Below are 15,743 nucleotides of genomic sequence, written 5' to 3'. Positions count from 1 at the left end.
GGATAACTTCCTTTTGAATGTGATGCCCTGGAGAGCCACAGTAATTTCACCATTGGTGCCTTCTGCCTAATAGCTCATTGCAACCAAAAGGAAGAAAGAGGAATCCTGTACCTTGGAGTCTCTGGAGGGCATAAATGGCTAAGGCTGTGCTACTAATCAAAATGTCAGCAGTTTGGACCCACCAAGAGGTGCGCAGTGGCTGCAACAACGGGCTGAAACAGCAACGGTTGTGAGGGTGATGCAGGACCAGGCAGTGCCTTCTTCTGTTGTACATATGGTTGCTGTGAGTCGGAAGTGATTCACAGGCACACAACAACAACGAGAGGTGCCTAGGAAGAAAGGCCTGGTGATCTGCTTCCAAAAGATCGGCCATTGAAAACCCTTTACTGTGACACATGGGGTCGCCAGGATGGCAGCTAGTTTGGTTTTTGGATTAGCCTGGCTTTAAGACCCTTCCTGATCTCATCCTTGGCTCCCTCCTCACCTTTCTTTCTTATGGCCTTGTCTCATCACTGCCAGTCCCACTGGCCTAGCTGCTCCTTGAACACACCAAGCTTGTCCCTGGCACTGCCACCTATTGTTTTTTCAATAGGAAAATTCACCATTTTCACCCAAAGTTACTCACCAGTTAGAGAATATTAGTTGGGGGTGGGGGAGCCCAAACCACAAACCAGGCAGCGTGACCTCGCAGCCTGCACTCGTGGTCGCAGAACTATATTAACACTCGAGATGTTTGGGGGCTGTCGTCCTAAGACAATGTTTTTTAAGGCAGAATTCTGATGCTTTTGTATCTGTCCTTTGCGGGGCAAAACTTGGTGTTTTTTGATTAGCTCCACCTTTCAGAGTGCTGAGAGCTCTTCAAGACACTCTTAGAAAGCTCTTCAAAAAACTGAAAACGATGATAAACAACCCAACAGTCCTGCACAATTACAGCACTGGAGCCTCACGACCTGTCTCCCCTAAAATTCTGCATAAATAAGTTTATCAAATAGCAATTCCTACCCTTTTTGTTTAGAAGCCGATGCCTGTAGGCTCGCTCTTGCAACGTGGTTGAATTAACTGCAGGGTAGGGGAAATTCCAGTTTTAAAAGCGGACGCGTTCTCCTTCCAGTCCTGTGATGTTTTAGAGTCAAGCCCGAAAAAGGATGTGCAGGCCACGTGGGCGGGGTCGGAGTGCGCAGGCGCGCGGCCGGGCTCTTTGGCAGCTGGTCCAATCGCAGCACGTTGCTGCGCCTGGCCGGCGCCCGATTGGCGGTTGCCATAGCTCCGGGTATTCGCTTGACAAGATGGCGGCGGCGGGGTAGCGGACCCCGGGGTTTCGCGTCCCCTGCAGTCACGAATTCTAAGGCCAGCGCGGTTCTGGCGTGAGCGCCCCGCGAGCCCCAAAGAATGCGCCTTCCGCCGCCCGCCTCTGTCCTCTTGGGGCTCCTTCTGCAGAGCATGGGGAAGCCGCTGTGGGGGGACCTGGGTGTGTAGGGCGAGAAGGGACCTGCAGGGGCGGGGGCTGAGGGAAGAGGGGTGTAAAGGGCCAAACTGGGTCTCCTCGGGGGTCTTCTGGAAGACACAGCCACCAAAGAGACCACCACGCACACCTTAGGCAGTGACTCCAACTACTAACCCGTCCCTGTCCGTCCTTCTGCCTAGTTTTCATCCCTCCCGTCATCCGCATGTCCGGCCCTGCGGTCAGCGCGGCTCTGGTTGGAGGTACCGAGAATGTTACCGTGTCCCTGGCTCTGCTTCAGGACGAGATGGGTAAAGAGTACAGCCCTTCTTGTGGTGAGGGCGAGGGTGGGCCAGATCCAGGCTTCCGAAGGAGCCTTGGTGTGTGGTATCATCTGTGTCTCTTGCCTCTGTCTGTCTCCTGCAAAGTAGAGATGGGGAGGAGGGCGCTCCTGAATGCCAGAAAGGTCCTCCAATAGGTTTGGTAAAAGAAAGCCTGAAATAATAACAGCTGGCATTTTTTGAGCTCTTCCTATGTGCTTCATAGGCATCACTGTTTTAGCCCTATTTGGCAAATGGGGAAACTGAAGTTCACAGAAGTTGTTACCTACCCGAAGATCACACAGCTTCTCTCCCTTAGGAATATTGCCGGTTCCAACTTGTGGCTTGCCCAGCAATGAGACGGAAGACTGGAGTTTGACTGTGACTCCCAGTATGGTAAGATCAGAAGTAGAACTTCCCTGCAGCATTTGGAGAGGTACACATTTAGTGTTTCTGCAGCGCTTTCTCTTGATTTGACAATACAGCTGCTAACATGCTGCTAAGAGAAAGTTTGGAGATTTGAGTCTACCCAGAGGTGCCAGGGAAGAAAAATTTGGCAATCTACTCCGAAAAAATAGCTGTTGAAAACCCCATGGAGTGCAGTTCTACTCTGGCACACATGGGAGCACCATGAGTCGGAATCACCTGGAATGCACCTGGTTTCTGGTAGAACCGTCATGAGATTTTAGGCTGTCAGATCTGACAGACAAACAACCAGTCCAGAGTTTCTTATCCTTAAGTTAGGATCCTTAGACAAGTTGCAGATCTCTAGGCTTTTGTCCATCGTGCTCCTGGTTGGGTTCGAACCACCAACCTGGTGGTGTGGTGGTTAAGCCCTTGGTTGCTAACCAAAAGGTCAGCAGTTTGTACCTGCCAGCCCCTCTGCGGGAAGAAGATATGGCAGCCTGTTTCCATAAAGATTACAGCTTTGGAAACCATGTCAGGCAGTTCTACTTTGTCCTACAGGGTCATCGTGAGTAGAAATCAGCTTGTCGTCAGTGGGTTTAGATGAGTTTCGAGGAGTGTGTGAACCCTCTGAAACTGTGAATTTATGTGTGAGTCTCCCAGTTTCTGTCAGATTGTCAAATGTGTCTGTGGCTCAAAGAGTTTCAGAACCACTGGCTTTGTCTAACTCTACTTGCATTTAAGGACCCTTGAGTGTGGCGGCATTAAATACTTTCCATTTAATAAGTGTTTATTGAGTGCACACTAAGTGCAAGGCATCAACTCTGGAGATATAAGGATGAGAAAGACAAACTCTGCTTGCCTCGAGGAATGAACGATTTAGTTGACTTGTCCATAGTCATTCTAATGAGATCAATTGGCGTCAGTCTTCATGGAGTTTTCTTCATATTTAATCTTCCGCTGGTAGAATGATAAATTAGAACGGTGCTTGACAAACTGAACTAATTAATCAGACCTGTGTTCAGCTTTCTGTAAGTATCCAAAAGTTACTTGCTTTTATGTTAAACTGAGGGTTAGGAGTCAGCACTTCTTTGTTGTTGTTGGGTGCCATTGAGTAGATTCAGACTCATAGTGACGCTATAGTAAGACAGAGCAGAACTGCCCCATAGGATTCCTAGGTTGTAATCTTTATGGAAGAGCCTTGGTGGGACAATGGTTAAAGCGCTCAGCTGCTAGTAAAAAGGTCCGCAGTTCAAACCCACCCGCTGCTCTGCGGAAGAAAGATGTGGCAGTGTGCTTCCTTAAAGATTCCAAACCCACCACCATCGAGTCGATTTCCAACTCATGGTGACGCTGTAGGACAGACTAGAACTGCACCATGGGGTTATCAAGGCTGTAAATTCTTTACGGAAGCGGACTGCCACATCTTCCTCCCTTGGAATTCACTCGTGGGGAATGGATTAGTTAGTAATCTTCACGGAAGCAGGTTCCCAGGTCTTTTCTGCACGGAGCAGTTGGTGGGTTTGAACTATCAGCCTTTCAGTTAACAGCTGGTGCTTAACCACTGACCTTCCTGGGCTCCTTTGTCGTAGAATTACAGGGTAAAAATGTACAGAATTATTTCATCTTTGTACGTAATTCCTCTTTTATAAAGTAAACTGAGGCTGATGTGTGCTTTTATTGAGCTTTTCTTTTGTCTGCTGTAGTTTTTTTTTTTGCCCTTGTTATTATAGCTGCCGTCTGAGTCACTCTGAAAGTACGGCACTCCTTCCTTTTCAGAACATGTTGGAAGTGACAGTGAGGCTGAAGACGGATGTGGAGCGCTGTTCCGCTAATGAGACGAATTCCCTCTCAGCGTCTCCGTGTCTCGTCCAGACCCTCCTGGTGTCAGCGTCTCACGGCTCATCCTGCTCAGCACATTTACTCATTCAAGTTGAAATTTATGCCAACTCTTCCCTGGCCCGTAATGCGTCAGGCAAGTAAGGTCTTTGACCATCAAAACATCCAAGTAAAACATTATCTGTTTGATTCTAAGCATACGGCCATGTGGCTTGCAGACTTGATCTCAGGCCAGTGAGTGTCTTGCTCTGCTAAACCTAATTTACCTTTCGTTTAGTTTCTTATTTTAAAAGTTCTCCCTTTGTACCATTTTGCTTAATTAAGATTTATTTTGCCTTGCTTGGCTGCTTGCGTCTTTGTAATCTGCTGTCAGTTCTTTGGGAGAAGGTAAAATGTAAATGAGCACGTTTATTTCTATGTATTGATTTCTGGGACTCAGTCTTTAAAAAAATGGAGTGGAAAGACTCATGAATTTGTAGAAAATTCATAGAATTTATAGAACAACAGCAGTTTTTCCGTGGCAGTTTTCGATTGTCAGCGCCTCTTCCTAGAGGTGGCCTGCTAACTTACGCCTGTAAAAGCAGGTGTCTCCTCTTTTTTAAAAAATGCAGTCATAACACACAATTCACACTGTTCTGTACCTTGGCAGGTGTTTGTTTGTTTTATTTTTATTGTGGTAAAATAGATGTAACAAAAAATTTGCCATCTTTATCATCTTGAAGTGTACGGCTCAGTGGCATTGCTGACATTCACGATGTTGTACAACCATTGCCACTATCTATTTCCAAAGCTTTTCATCACCCCAAACAGAAACTCTGTGCTTGTTAGGCAACAGCTCCCCATTACTCCCTCCCCTAGACCCTGGTCATCTCTCATCTAAATTTCGTCCTTATGCATTTGCCCATTCTGAATAGTTCATATAAGCAGGATTATATGATACATGGCCTTATGTGTCTGGCTTCTTTCACTTAACATAATGTTTTTGAGGTTCATCCGTTGTTTTTTTCTTTCACATCATTATAATTTTGAGATCGTGAGCTAACAGCTGCATGGTATTGCATTGTGTGGACGTACCATCATTTATTTAACCAGCCTCTTCCTGGTGGAACTGAAGTCTTTCCAGCTGTTTGGTACAACTAGCACTACAGCAAATATCACTGGGTATGCGTATGTACCTTTGGACACGAAAACACGGTTTTTACAGTCCCCCATTTCACATAATGGTCATGTTCTAAGAACAAAAGACCGCCAAGGTAGACATGCCTATGTTGAGATATTGCTTCAGTACGTCCCGCGTTTTGTCATGTTCTCTGTCCCCTGCAGCAGACTCTAGCATCTCTTGCCTTTACAGTCCACTGAGATGGAGGGAGAGACTTTATCCCTTTCAGTAGCACAGGCCCCTCACTTTCAGACTCCTGCTGTCACTTCCCTTGTTTGTCACAGTCCCCTAGCTGCGTTCCTCCTCGTGGTTTTGGAAGTTTCAGTGGATTAAATAAGTTCGGACACGACCATCCAATGGAATATTGTGTCCTCTGTATCCTTACGTGGGATGATTCCCAGTATATGTTGTTAAGTGAAAGAAAACAAGTGCCGACAGGTACGTAGAGTACGCTGTCTTTTGTTACAGAGGAGGCAGAAATAAGAACATGTATTTATATTTGCATGGAAAGATTCTGGAAGGGTATCCCAGAAGCTAACAGCATGCTACCCGGTTAGGGTGCTGTGGGAGGAGGCAGGAGCTGAGAGTGAGGACCTTTATCACGTCCCAGTTTTAATATCTTTTTGATTTTTTTTAACCATGTAAGTATATTACCTATTTAAAAAGTTAAACTTTTTTTTTTTCAAAAGAAAAATAAATTTTCTAATGCCGAGAGTTCAAAATAGACAAAAAAATTTTTCAGTGGGTGCTTAAAAAACCTGTTGTTGTTGGGTGCTTCGGAGATGATTCCGACCTGCAGCAACCCCATGGGATGGAGTAGAACTGCCATGTAGGGTTTCCTAGGCTGTAATCTTTACGGGAGCAGATGGCCAGGTTGTCGTCAGGAGGAGCTGCTGTTGGGATTAATGTAGCCATACCGCTCAGATGGAGCCCTGGTGACTCGGTGGTCAAGAGCTACGGCGAGCTACAGCTGCTAAATAGAAAGGTTGGCGGTTTGAATCCACCAGCTGTTCCTTGGAAACCCTGTGGGGCAGTATGCTTTGTCCTGTAGGGTTGCTATGAGTCAGAATCAACTTGACAGCAGCGGGTTTGGGTGTTTTTTTTTTTTTTTTTTTTAATGCCGTTCAAAGCAATGGCTTGAATATATTTAGGTAATATTTGTATATACATTCAGATACATTTGAATATATACTTGAATATATTTAGGTGATATTTCAGAATGCCTTTGTACACATAGTCAAACTGAAGAAAACGAGAATCTTTGTATATTAGTAATTATGAGATGTCCACTCTGACCCCATGAAGGCATGAAAAATTTTGCAGCCAAGCAGACAGAGATCAGAACAAGGAAAAGGATGGAAGGACAGACAGCAGGTATGTGGCATGCCTAGGTAGCAGCACAGCCTCTTAGAATGTGTCGTCTGAAGTGGTTAGCAGACGACGTAGGAGACGTAGAGATGGATACACCAGCATCTGTGCAGATGTTACATAGTAAAACCCTAGTCTGAAATGCCTTGCATGTACCACACAGGTTTGATTACACTGAGGGTCCAACCCCTACCCTTGTGACATGATCAGTTACACGAGTCTCCTTTCTCCCTGATTGCATGGACATGCTAGGGTTTTACTATCTTATAGTTTCAGTATATAGTATATAGAATTAGTTGTTCTTTAGATGTTTGAATTAACATATCATTAAAGTTAGCTGTTACATAGAGTTTAGACAAATAATCACTGGATAGTTTCCCAATATGTACTGAATCCTAGGACAAAAGTAAAATTCAGCAAATTGAAACTTTAAAAAAAAAAACAACTTTTTTTTTTCCTTATTGTTGTAAAAAACATATGTAATAAAACATTCGGCAATCCAACAAATTTTACACATACCATTTGGTGACAGTGGTTCCGTTCATCATGTTGTGTACCCATCACCACTGTCCTTTTCTAAGTTCTTCTACCAGTGCTGACAGGAAGTAGGTGCCCCTAAGGAATGGCTCCCCTGCTCCCAGTCCTGGTAAACGCTCACGAACTTTGGTCTCTGTACATCTGCCTGTTTCACATAAGCGGAATTATACAATATTTGTCCTTTTATGATTGATGTATTTCAAGGTTTATCCATGTTGCAGCATGATTCAGGACTTCACTTCCCTGCATGGCTGAGTATGAAACTTTTATCTGATGAATTATTTCTAGAGAAACTAGAAGCATTACATCTTTTGAATCATGAGTTGAGAGGCTGAAACGTTTGTAACTTATTCTTTTTCCAAAGGGAAATGAGTCCAGAAAACTCTTAACACCTTGAAGTGTTATAAGCAATAAGCCCTGCTGAATTTTACTTCTTTAAGTATATGATACACACTCTCTCTTGCCTCCATTTATATTATCCATCTGTCTCTTGAATTACCACATCTTCCCCTGAACTGGTTTCTTTGCTTCTAGCCTTGTCCTGCTCAAATCCTCCCCACCCTCTGCTACCAAAGCGTTCTGTCTGTCCATTCACCTCCTTGGCCTTCTGTTTGAAACTCCGAGAAGCCGCTTTTTATCTGTGGCAAGTTCTTGAACCTGGCTAGTCATCAGAACCCCTTGGTTGGGAACTCTTTAAATGTACAGCGTCCCAGCCTCAGCCCAGTTCATGTTGTTTTCTCTGCCTGCAATGCATTCCCCTTTCCTTACCTCCTTTCTTCCTCCCAGTTCTTACTAGGCTCAAGTCAACCACCAGCTGTGCCAGATAGTCCTCCCTGACCCCAACCTAGGCCAGCCTAAGCCCTGTGTCTCATTGTATCACAACACAGCTCTATGTCTCATTGTGTCATCAGCACAGCTATGTGTCTCATTGTATCACAGCACAGCTCTGCATCTCACTGTATCATCAGGGCACAGCTCTGTGTCACATTGTATCATCAGGTACAGCTCTTTGTCTCAATGTATCATCAGGGTACAGCTCTGTGTCTCATTGTATCATCAGGGCACAGCTCTGTCTCACTGTATCATCAGGGTACAGCTCTGTGTCGCATTGTATCATCGGGGCACAACTCTGTCGCATTGTGTCATCAGGCACGCTCTGTGTCCCACTGTATCATCAGGGTACAGCTCTGTGTCTCATCGTATTGTCAGGCACAGCTCTGTGTCTCACTGTATCATCAGGGTACAGCTCTGTGTCTCATTGTATCACGGCACAGCTCTGTGTCTCAGTGTATCAAAGCACAGCTCTGCATCCCTGTATCATCAGGGCACAGCTCTGTGTCTCACTGTATCATCGGGGTACAGCTCTGTGTCTCATTGTGTCATCAGACACAGCTCTATGTCTCATTGTATCATCAGGGCACAGCTCTGTGCCTCATTGTATCACAGCACAGCTCTGCATCTCACTGTATCATCAGGGTGCAGCTCTGTGTCTCATTGTAGCATCAGGCACAGGTCTGTGTCTCATTGTACCATCAGGCACAGGTCTGTGTCTCATTGTATCATCAGGACACAGCCCTGTGTCTCACCGTGTCATCAGGGCACAGCCCTGTGTCTCACTGTATCATCAGGGCACAGGTCTGTGTCTCATTGTACTATCAGGCACAGCTCCGTGTCTCATTGTGTCATCAGGCACAGCTCTTTGTCTCATTGTGTCATCAGGCACAGCTCTGTGTCTCATTGTATCATCAGGCACAGCTCTTTGTCTCATTGTATCATCAGGGCACAGGTCTGTGTCTCATTGTACTATCAGGCACAGCTCTGTGTCTCATTGTATCATCAGGCACAGCTCTGTGTCTCATTGTGTCATCAGGCACAGCTCTGTGTCTCATTGTATCGCAGCATAGCTCCTAACAGACCAGAGTGCGTTAGGGACTTGAGGACAAACAGGCAACATAATATGATCTTGTGGTCAGATGGTTTCCAAATCAGCAGTCTGAAATGTCACCATGGCTTCAGTTTTATCTGCTAGAAGAGGCAATGAATTTGAAGGTGTAAATGCCTAATATCTATCCATCTTAGGAAAGGATCGTTCAGTACATTGAAGTAGAAGTTGAGTGCGTGAAACCCATGCTAACTTGTAACTTTAAGTCAGTTGAGTATCTTCAAGATGAACTGTGGCTTCTTGGCTTCGTTCTAACCAGGGTATTTTTTTGTTTGTGGGTTTTTATTTACCTCTCTGTGGATGTAGTAGACATAGGTATTTGATATGTTATAAGCACAGCCCATCTTAGGGTGTAATATTTGATATATTCGGTACAGTGAGATGGAAAACAAATGATCCCACTGTCTTTTGGATGTCAAACGCATGGCAGAGCTTTGTCAGAGTTTCCTTGCTGAACTTTTCTGTTGTTTGTACTTTTCAGAGAACATGACTGTTATTCCTAACCAGGTCTATCAGCCCCTTGGTCCTTGTCCTTGTAATCTGACAGCCGGGGCCTGTGATGTTCGCTGCTGCTGTGACCAGGTACGTTCTCTCTGATTATTGGGCCCAGGAGCTGTGCCACCTGATAGCAGGGGAAGAGCACCAGCAATTTCCCATCAGCAGCCTTTTAAAGAATGGGCTTTCGAAAGTGAGGTTACATATCATTTTATTCAAATAGAGTGTATTCTTGTATAGCGTTGTCAGTCTAGTTTATGGGAGGGAAAAAAGGTGGATTTCTTTGAGAAAAGTAATTACAGAAACTACACTGAGAGGATTATTTTAATCTTACTTAGAAGTCATTTAGAGAATCTAAAAAGGAAAGAAAATACACCTTTTTTTCCAATGATTTTTACTATATTTACAGAATTGTGCAGATATCCCCACAATCTAATTTTAGAACAGTTTTATCACCCCATTTGTACCCATTTGTGGCCACTGCCATTCCCAGCCCCTGGCGACCACCAGTCTGCTTTCTGGCTCAACTGATTTGCCTGTTCTGGGCATTGTGTATAAGTGGGATCATGTTGATGTGGCCTTTTGAAACTGGCTTCTTTCACTGAGAATCGTGTTTTCAGGGTTCATCCACGTCGTAGCATGTATCAGAATGTCACTCCTTTTTATGGCCAAATAATATTCTGTGATACATAATATACATATACATACATGCATGTATGCATACGGAAAAGAAAAAACCCTGTTGCCGTCGAGTCAATTTCAACTCATATTGACCTACAGGACAGGGTAGAACTGCCCCATAGGGTTTCCAAGGAGTGCCTGGTGAATTCAAACTGCTGACCTTTTGGTTAGCAACCCAGCTGTTAACCACTGTACCACCACGGCTTCTAATATATATATATATTTATGCATGTGTATATGTGTATGTGTGTATCGTACATACATATGCATATATCGCATCATATTTATTCATCAGCTGATAGACATTTGGGTTATTTCTGCACTTTGGCCGTTGTGAACAATGTTGCTGTGAACAGTCACATACAGTTTTTGTATGGACGTACCTTCTCCTTTCTCTTGGTTACCCACCTAGGAGTGGAATTGCTGAGTCACGGGCTAAGCCTGTGTTTAGCCTTTGAGGCACTGCCAGATTGGTTCCTGAAGTGGCTGCACCATTTTACATCCCCACCAGCAGTGGATGAGGGTGCCAGTTCCACCACATCCTCACCAACCCCGCTATAATCTGTCTTTTTGATTGTAACCCAGTCAGCATCTCATTGTGGTTTTGTTTTGTGTTTTGCTCATGATGTTGAGCATCCATTCATGTGCTCTTTGGCCATTCATATATCTTCTTTGGACAAATGTCTAGTCAAATCCTCTGTCTGTTTTTTAAGCAGATTATTTGTCTTTTTATTATTGAGTTGTAAAAGTTCTTCATATATTGTAAATACAAATCCGTTACCCAGTATATGATTTGTAGAACATTTCTCCCATCCCTGAGTTGTCTTCATTTTCTGGATGGTGTCTTTTGACGTACATAAGTTTTTCATTTCCATGAGTCCAGTTTAGCCTTTTTTTTCTTTGTTGCATGTGGTTTTGATGTTATATCTCAGAAACTGCTGCCTAATCCAAGGTCAAATACATATTTTTAATCCTTATTTAGATTTAAGAGAAATCAAGATATAAAAGTGGTACATTTACTTGTGTCTGGTACTGGTACCAGTTGCCGCCGAGTCCGTTCTGACTCTTGGCAACCCCACGTGTGTCAGAGAGAACCGTGGTTTTCAGTGACTGACTTCTCAGAATTAGATCACTAGGCCTTTCTTCCAAAGCACCTCTGGGTGGACTTGAACCTCCAACTTTTCAGTTAGCGGCTGAGCGCGTGTTAACCATTTGTGCCATCCAGGCACTCCACTGGCACCGAAGAAACCCCCATTTTTGGATGAGTGCGGTTATGTCATGGTTGGTGTTACAAAACAGGCAAGAAAGTTTGGGGTCCACATTTACTAATGATACTTACACAATTATAGTTGATTAAAAAGTAAGGCATACCATAAACCTAGTTGAGATACCAATAGAAATGTCAAAATGATGTTCTCTCCCTCTTCCGCCCAGACCGCAATTGCCATTTCCTGTTTCTAACTCATTTTATGTTTGTTGTGCCATTTACCACAGTGTCAACCCCTCCCATCAAGGAGCAGTCTGGGCCAGTGAAGTCTGCAGATAACTGCAATTTATTACTATCAAATTATACATTAAAAAACAAAACAAAACAAAAAAAACCCCAAACCTCATTGATGTTGAGTCAATTCCGACTCACAGTGACCCTGCAGTATAGACTAGAACTGAGCTATAAGGTTTCCAAGGATCGGCCAGCGGATTTGAACTGCCAACTTTTTGGTTCGTGTCTAAGCTCTTCACCACTATGCCCCTAGGGCTTCAGTATGTACCCTAGTATTTTTAAATTTGAATTGTTCTTGGTTAAAATGATAGATCACTTATTTTTCTACCATCAGTAACAAAGGATTTAACTCTTCACACTCTTAGTCATTTATCTGGGGGCAGTGGCGGTTCAGTGGTAGAATTCCGCCTTCCGTGAGGGAGACCCAGGTTCAGTCCCCAGCCAGTGCACCTCATGAGCGGCCACCCCCTGTCTGCGGAGGCTGGCATGTTGCTGTGATGCTGCGTAGGTTTCAGTGGAGCTTCCAGACTAAGGCGGACTAGGAGGAAAGGCCTGGAGACCTACTCCTGAAAATCGGCCAGTGAGAACCCTAGGAGTCACAATGGTCTGGTCTGCAGCTGATTATAGGAACGGGCAGCTTGTAGTTTGGTCGAGCGTGGGGTTGTCACGAATTGGGGGCCTATCCTACAGCAGTTAACAGTAACAGTCCTTTGTAAAACACGGAAGAATGTGGATGAATAAATGAATAAAGTAAATTCTTGAGGGCCTCTAGGGTTCTTGTGGCAGGTGGGACTGTGTGCCTTAGTTCTAAACGTCCTTAGGCTTTTCTGGGCTAGGGGTTTGAAGGGTGATGACAATTAAAAGAGGAAGTTTATTACCCGGTTGGGGTCTACTCTGCCCCATCTTTTTGCCTAATATTGTTTTAGGTGGGCTGATCTTAAGTCCCCAGTAATGCTGTTTCCCTTAAAGGCAGAGATGCCGACTTGGAGGCTCCTTAGGGAACTGACTAAAGAAATCCTAGAACCGGTTCGCTTCTCACGGGCACAAAGCACTTTTAGACTAGACAGAGATTGCCTTTGTTTCTCATTTACTCGGTGGCATCCTGCCAGCCCCAGAGAGTTCGTATCCTTCTGCCTTTGCTGTGTCCCAGGTCCCAGGCGTTGTAAAAGTCCTCCCCGCACGCCAGGAAAGCTTGGCTGGCACAGTGGAGCTGTTGTCTTCTCACTGCCCTTTTGCATTCTCTTTCAAGGAGTGCTCGTCACACTCAAGAGAACTCTTCAGACAGTCCTGCTTTACCGGCGTGTTTGGAGGAAACGTCAGCCCTCCTTTTGATCAGCTTTGCTCAGCAGCGAAGACAGCACACCACGTCCCCGACTGGTTCCCCTTCCTGTGCGTGCAGTCTCCCCTCACCAACTCGCCCTTTCTCGGTTACTTCTACCACGGCGCTGTGTGAGTGCCACGTCACAGGCCGTTACAGGGCCTTGTTCTTCTGTGCCAGGGAGGTCCCACGTCCAGTCCCTCTGTCATGGGGACCTCACCAAACTTTCCTTGCTTGAAGTATTCAATTCTAGATTGTAGTTCAAAAGTTTCTTTCTTTACTTTTCAGTTTAATTTCCCTTAATAATTCTCTGCTGCTTAAATCCTGGATGCCATTGTCTAGTGGAGTAATATTTTGATATTAACTGATTTTTTCCTTATATTTTATTTTAATTAAAAGCCCTTTGCAATATGAAAATGTTCAAACAATCAAAACGTAGAGAAAACAGTAGTAAAATAGTGAGAAGAATAGTATGATGAACCCTCATGCCACATTACCTAGCTTCAACAATTTTCAGCGTACCACTCACCTTGTTTCATCTATTTAACCTCCCCTTTGCTAGATTTCCCTGGTGGCATAGTGCTTAAGTGTTTGGCTGCTAACCAAAAGGTTGGCAGTTCGAATCCACCAGCTGCTCCTGGGAAACCTTATGGGGCAGTTCTACTGTGTTGTAGAGAGTCACTATGAGTCAGAATTGACTTGATGGCAGTGGGTATGGTTTGTTTTTTGCTAGATTAAGAAGCTGTCGTAGCACAGTGGTTAAAGTGCTCAGTTGCTAACCAAAAGGTTGGTAGCTCAAACCCACCAGTTACTCCTTGGCAGAAAGATGTGGCAGTCTGCTTCCGTAAAAGATTTACAGCCTTAGGAACCCTGTGGGGCGGTTCTGCTCTGTCCTGTAGGGCTGCTGAGTGAGAATTGACTTGATGGCAGTGGGTTGGTTTTGGTTTGCTAAATTAAGGATCCCTGGTGGCACAGTGGTTAAATGCTCAGCTGCTAACTGAAAGGTTGGTGGTTCAAACCCACCAGCCGCTCCACCTGAGAAAGATGTGACAGCCTGCTTCCATAAAGATTCGGAGCTAAAAAAACCCAAACTCTTTGCTGTTGAGTCGATTCCAACTCATAGCTAATCTATAGGACAGAGTGGAACTGCCCTGTAGGGTTTCTAACACTGCAGTCTTTATCAAAGCAGACTGCCACATCTTTCTCCCATGGATGGTTGGTGGGTTCCAACCACTGACCTTTTGGTTAACAGTCAAGTGCTTAACCACTGTGGCACCAGGGCTCCTTCTATAAAGATTACAGCCTGGAGACCCTATGGGACAGTTCTCCTTTGTCCTGTAGGGTTGCTGGGAGTCAGAATGGACTCGACAGCAATGAGTTTTTTGCTACATTAATTTAGAGCAAATATCAGACAATGATTGTAGTTTTTTAAAGTCATTTATTCACAACTATTTATTGCATCTTGTGCACTGGGTCAGTGAGTTTATTTTGAGTTAGGTATCTGAAAGAACTGTGCTTCATTTAAAAGAAATTGATTGTACTGTTAATAGTGATTTTTCTGTGGTGAGGGAGGGAATGGTGGGCTCATGGGGGACTTTAGCTTTCTGTATTTTCAGTTCTCTATTGTTGAAATTTCACACCACCAAAATACTACTTTTGTAATTTAAAAAAGTAAAAAACATATGTAAAAGATGAATTGTGTTTTAGAAGATGCTAGCTGGAAGTATTAATGATGGTCTTTCTTACTGATTTCAGTTCCCTTAAACAAGACTCTGCTTTTGGAATATATCTGCATACTGATCTAAAGGACTTATCAGACTTTGGTTACAAACAAGGAGATCCAATTATGACTGTAGATAAAGCCTATTTCACTATTCCACAGGTACCAACTTTGGTTTTAATGTGCTAGAGCCTTCTCTTAAAAAAAAGAAAAATAATAATAATAATTTTTTTTATTGTTAATGTAGAGATCCCTGGCGGCGCAGTAGTTTGGCTACTGTGTCGTATAGAGTTGCTATGAGTCAGAATCACGAGGTCAGTGGTTGGAAACCACCAGCCACTCCTTGGGAGAAAGATGTGGCAGTCTGCTTCTGTAAAGACTCACAGCCTTGGAAACCTTATAGGGTAGTTCTACTCTGTCCTAGAGGGTCACTATGAGTTGGAATTGACTCAGCAGTAGTGGGTTGGTTTGGGTTTATTGTTAATTTATGGTTCTCTGGGAGGCACAAAGGGTTAAATGCTCAACTACTAGCCAAAAGGTTGATGGATCGAACCCACCCAGCGTTGCCTTGGGAGGCAGGCCTGGTGATCTGCTCTGAAAGGTCACGGCCTTGAAAACCCTACGGAGCACAGTTACTCTGCACATGTGGGGCTGCCATAAGGCAGCTAACGACAACGATATTGTTCATTGAACTCCTATTGCTGTTTTAAAACCTCTCCCTAAGCTACTTGTTTCTCTCTTAGGGGCTGCCTGTGTACTCAACTGTTAATACTCTGGATTTTTTTTTTTTAAATAGTCATTGTGAAATTAATCACCGTCTTTGCTAAATTTCAGAGTGAACTTACAAATAGAACTGACAGGTTTTCTATAATTTTTCATTTAAGTACGTAACTATCATTCTTTGCTTCTGTTAGTTTAACAGCCGATTTCTAGGAAGCTATAAATATAACATTCCAGAATTTTGAAAAATGTTTTAAGACTACAGAGTTTTATGGGAAATCTTAATTGTTCAGGATC

At 44.1% G+C, this 15,743-nt stretch overlaps 1 protein-coding gene across 3 annotated transcripts in view; it reads left to right on the top strand.

Moving 5' to 3' along the window:
• The first annotated feature begins 1,272 nt into the window (after positions 1 to 1,272).
• The window catches only part of TCTN2 (tectonic family member 2), a 32,192-nt gene continuing 17,721 nt past the window's right edge, over positions 1,273 to 15,743 (top strand). Inside the window, exons 1-8 of one of the 3 annotated variants that reach the window (XM_010599809.3) lie at positions 1,273 to 1,468; positions 1,645 to 1,752; positions 2,081 to 2,157; positions 3,946 to 4,141; positions 6,470 to 6,538; positions 9,493 to 9,593; positions 12,938 to 13,077; positions 14,762 to 14,888. In XM_010599809.3, the coding sequence (XP_010598111.1) occupies positions 1,390 to 1,468; positions 1,645 to 1,752; positions 2,081 to 2,157; positions 3,946 to 4,141; positions 6,470 to 6,538; positions 9,493 to 9,593; positions 12,938 to 13,077; positions 14,762 to 14,888 (897 nt within the window). In that variant the 5' untranslated portion in view covers positions 1,273 to 1,389. Of the gene's footprint in view, positions 1,469 to 1,644; positions 1,753 to 2,080; positions 2,158 to 3,945; positions 4,142 to 6,469; positions 6,539 to 9,492; positions 9,594 to 12,937; positions 13,138 to 14,761; positions 14,889 to 15,743 lie in introns of all 3 variants that reach the window. The other 2 variants (XM_010599808.3, XM_003420325.4) reach the window with 2 other exon arrangements.

This window comes from Loxodonta africana, chromosome 19, assembly GCF_030014295.1.
Source record: "Loxodonta africana isolate mLoxAfr1 chromosome 19, mLoxAfr1.hap2, whole genome shotgun sequence".
NCBI classification, from domain to species: domain Eukaryota; kingdom Metazoa; phylum Chordata; class Mammalia; order Proboscidea; family Elephantidae; genus Loxodonta; species Loxodonta africana.
This window is presented reverse-complemented; position numbering and strand designations above follow the sequence as displayed.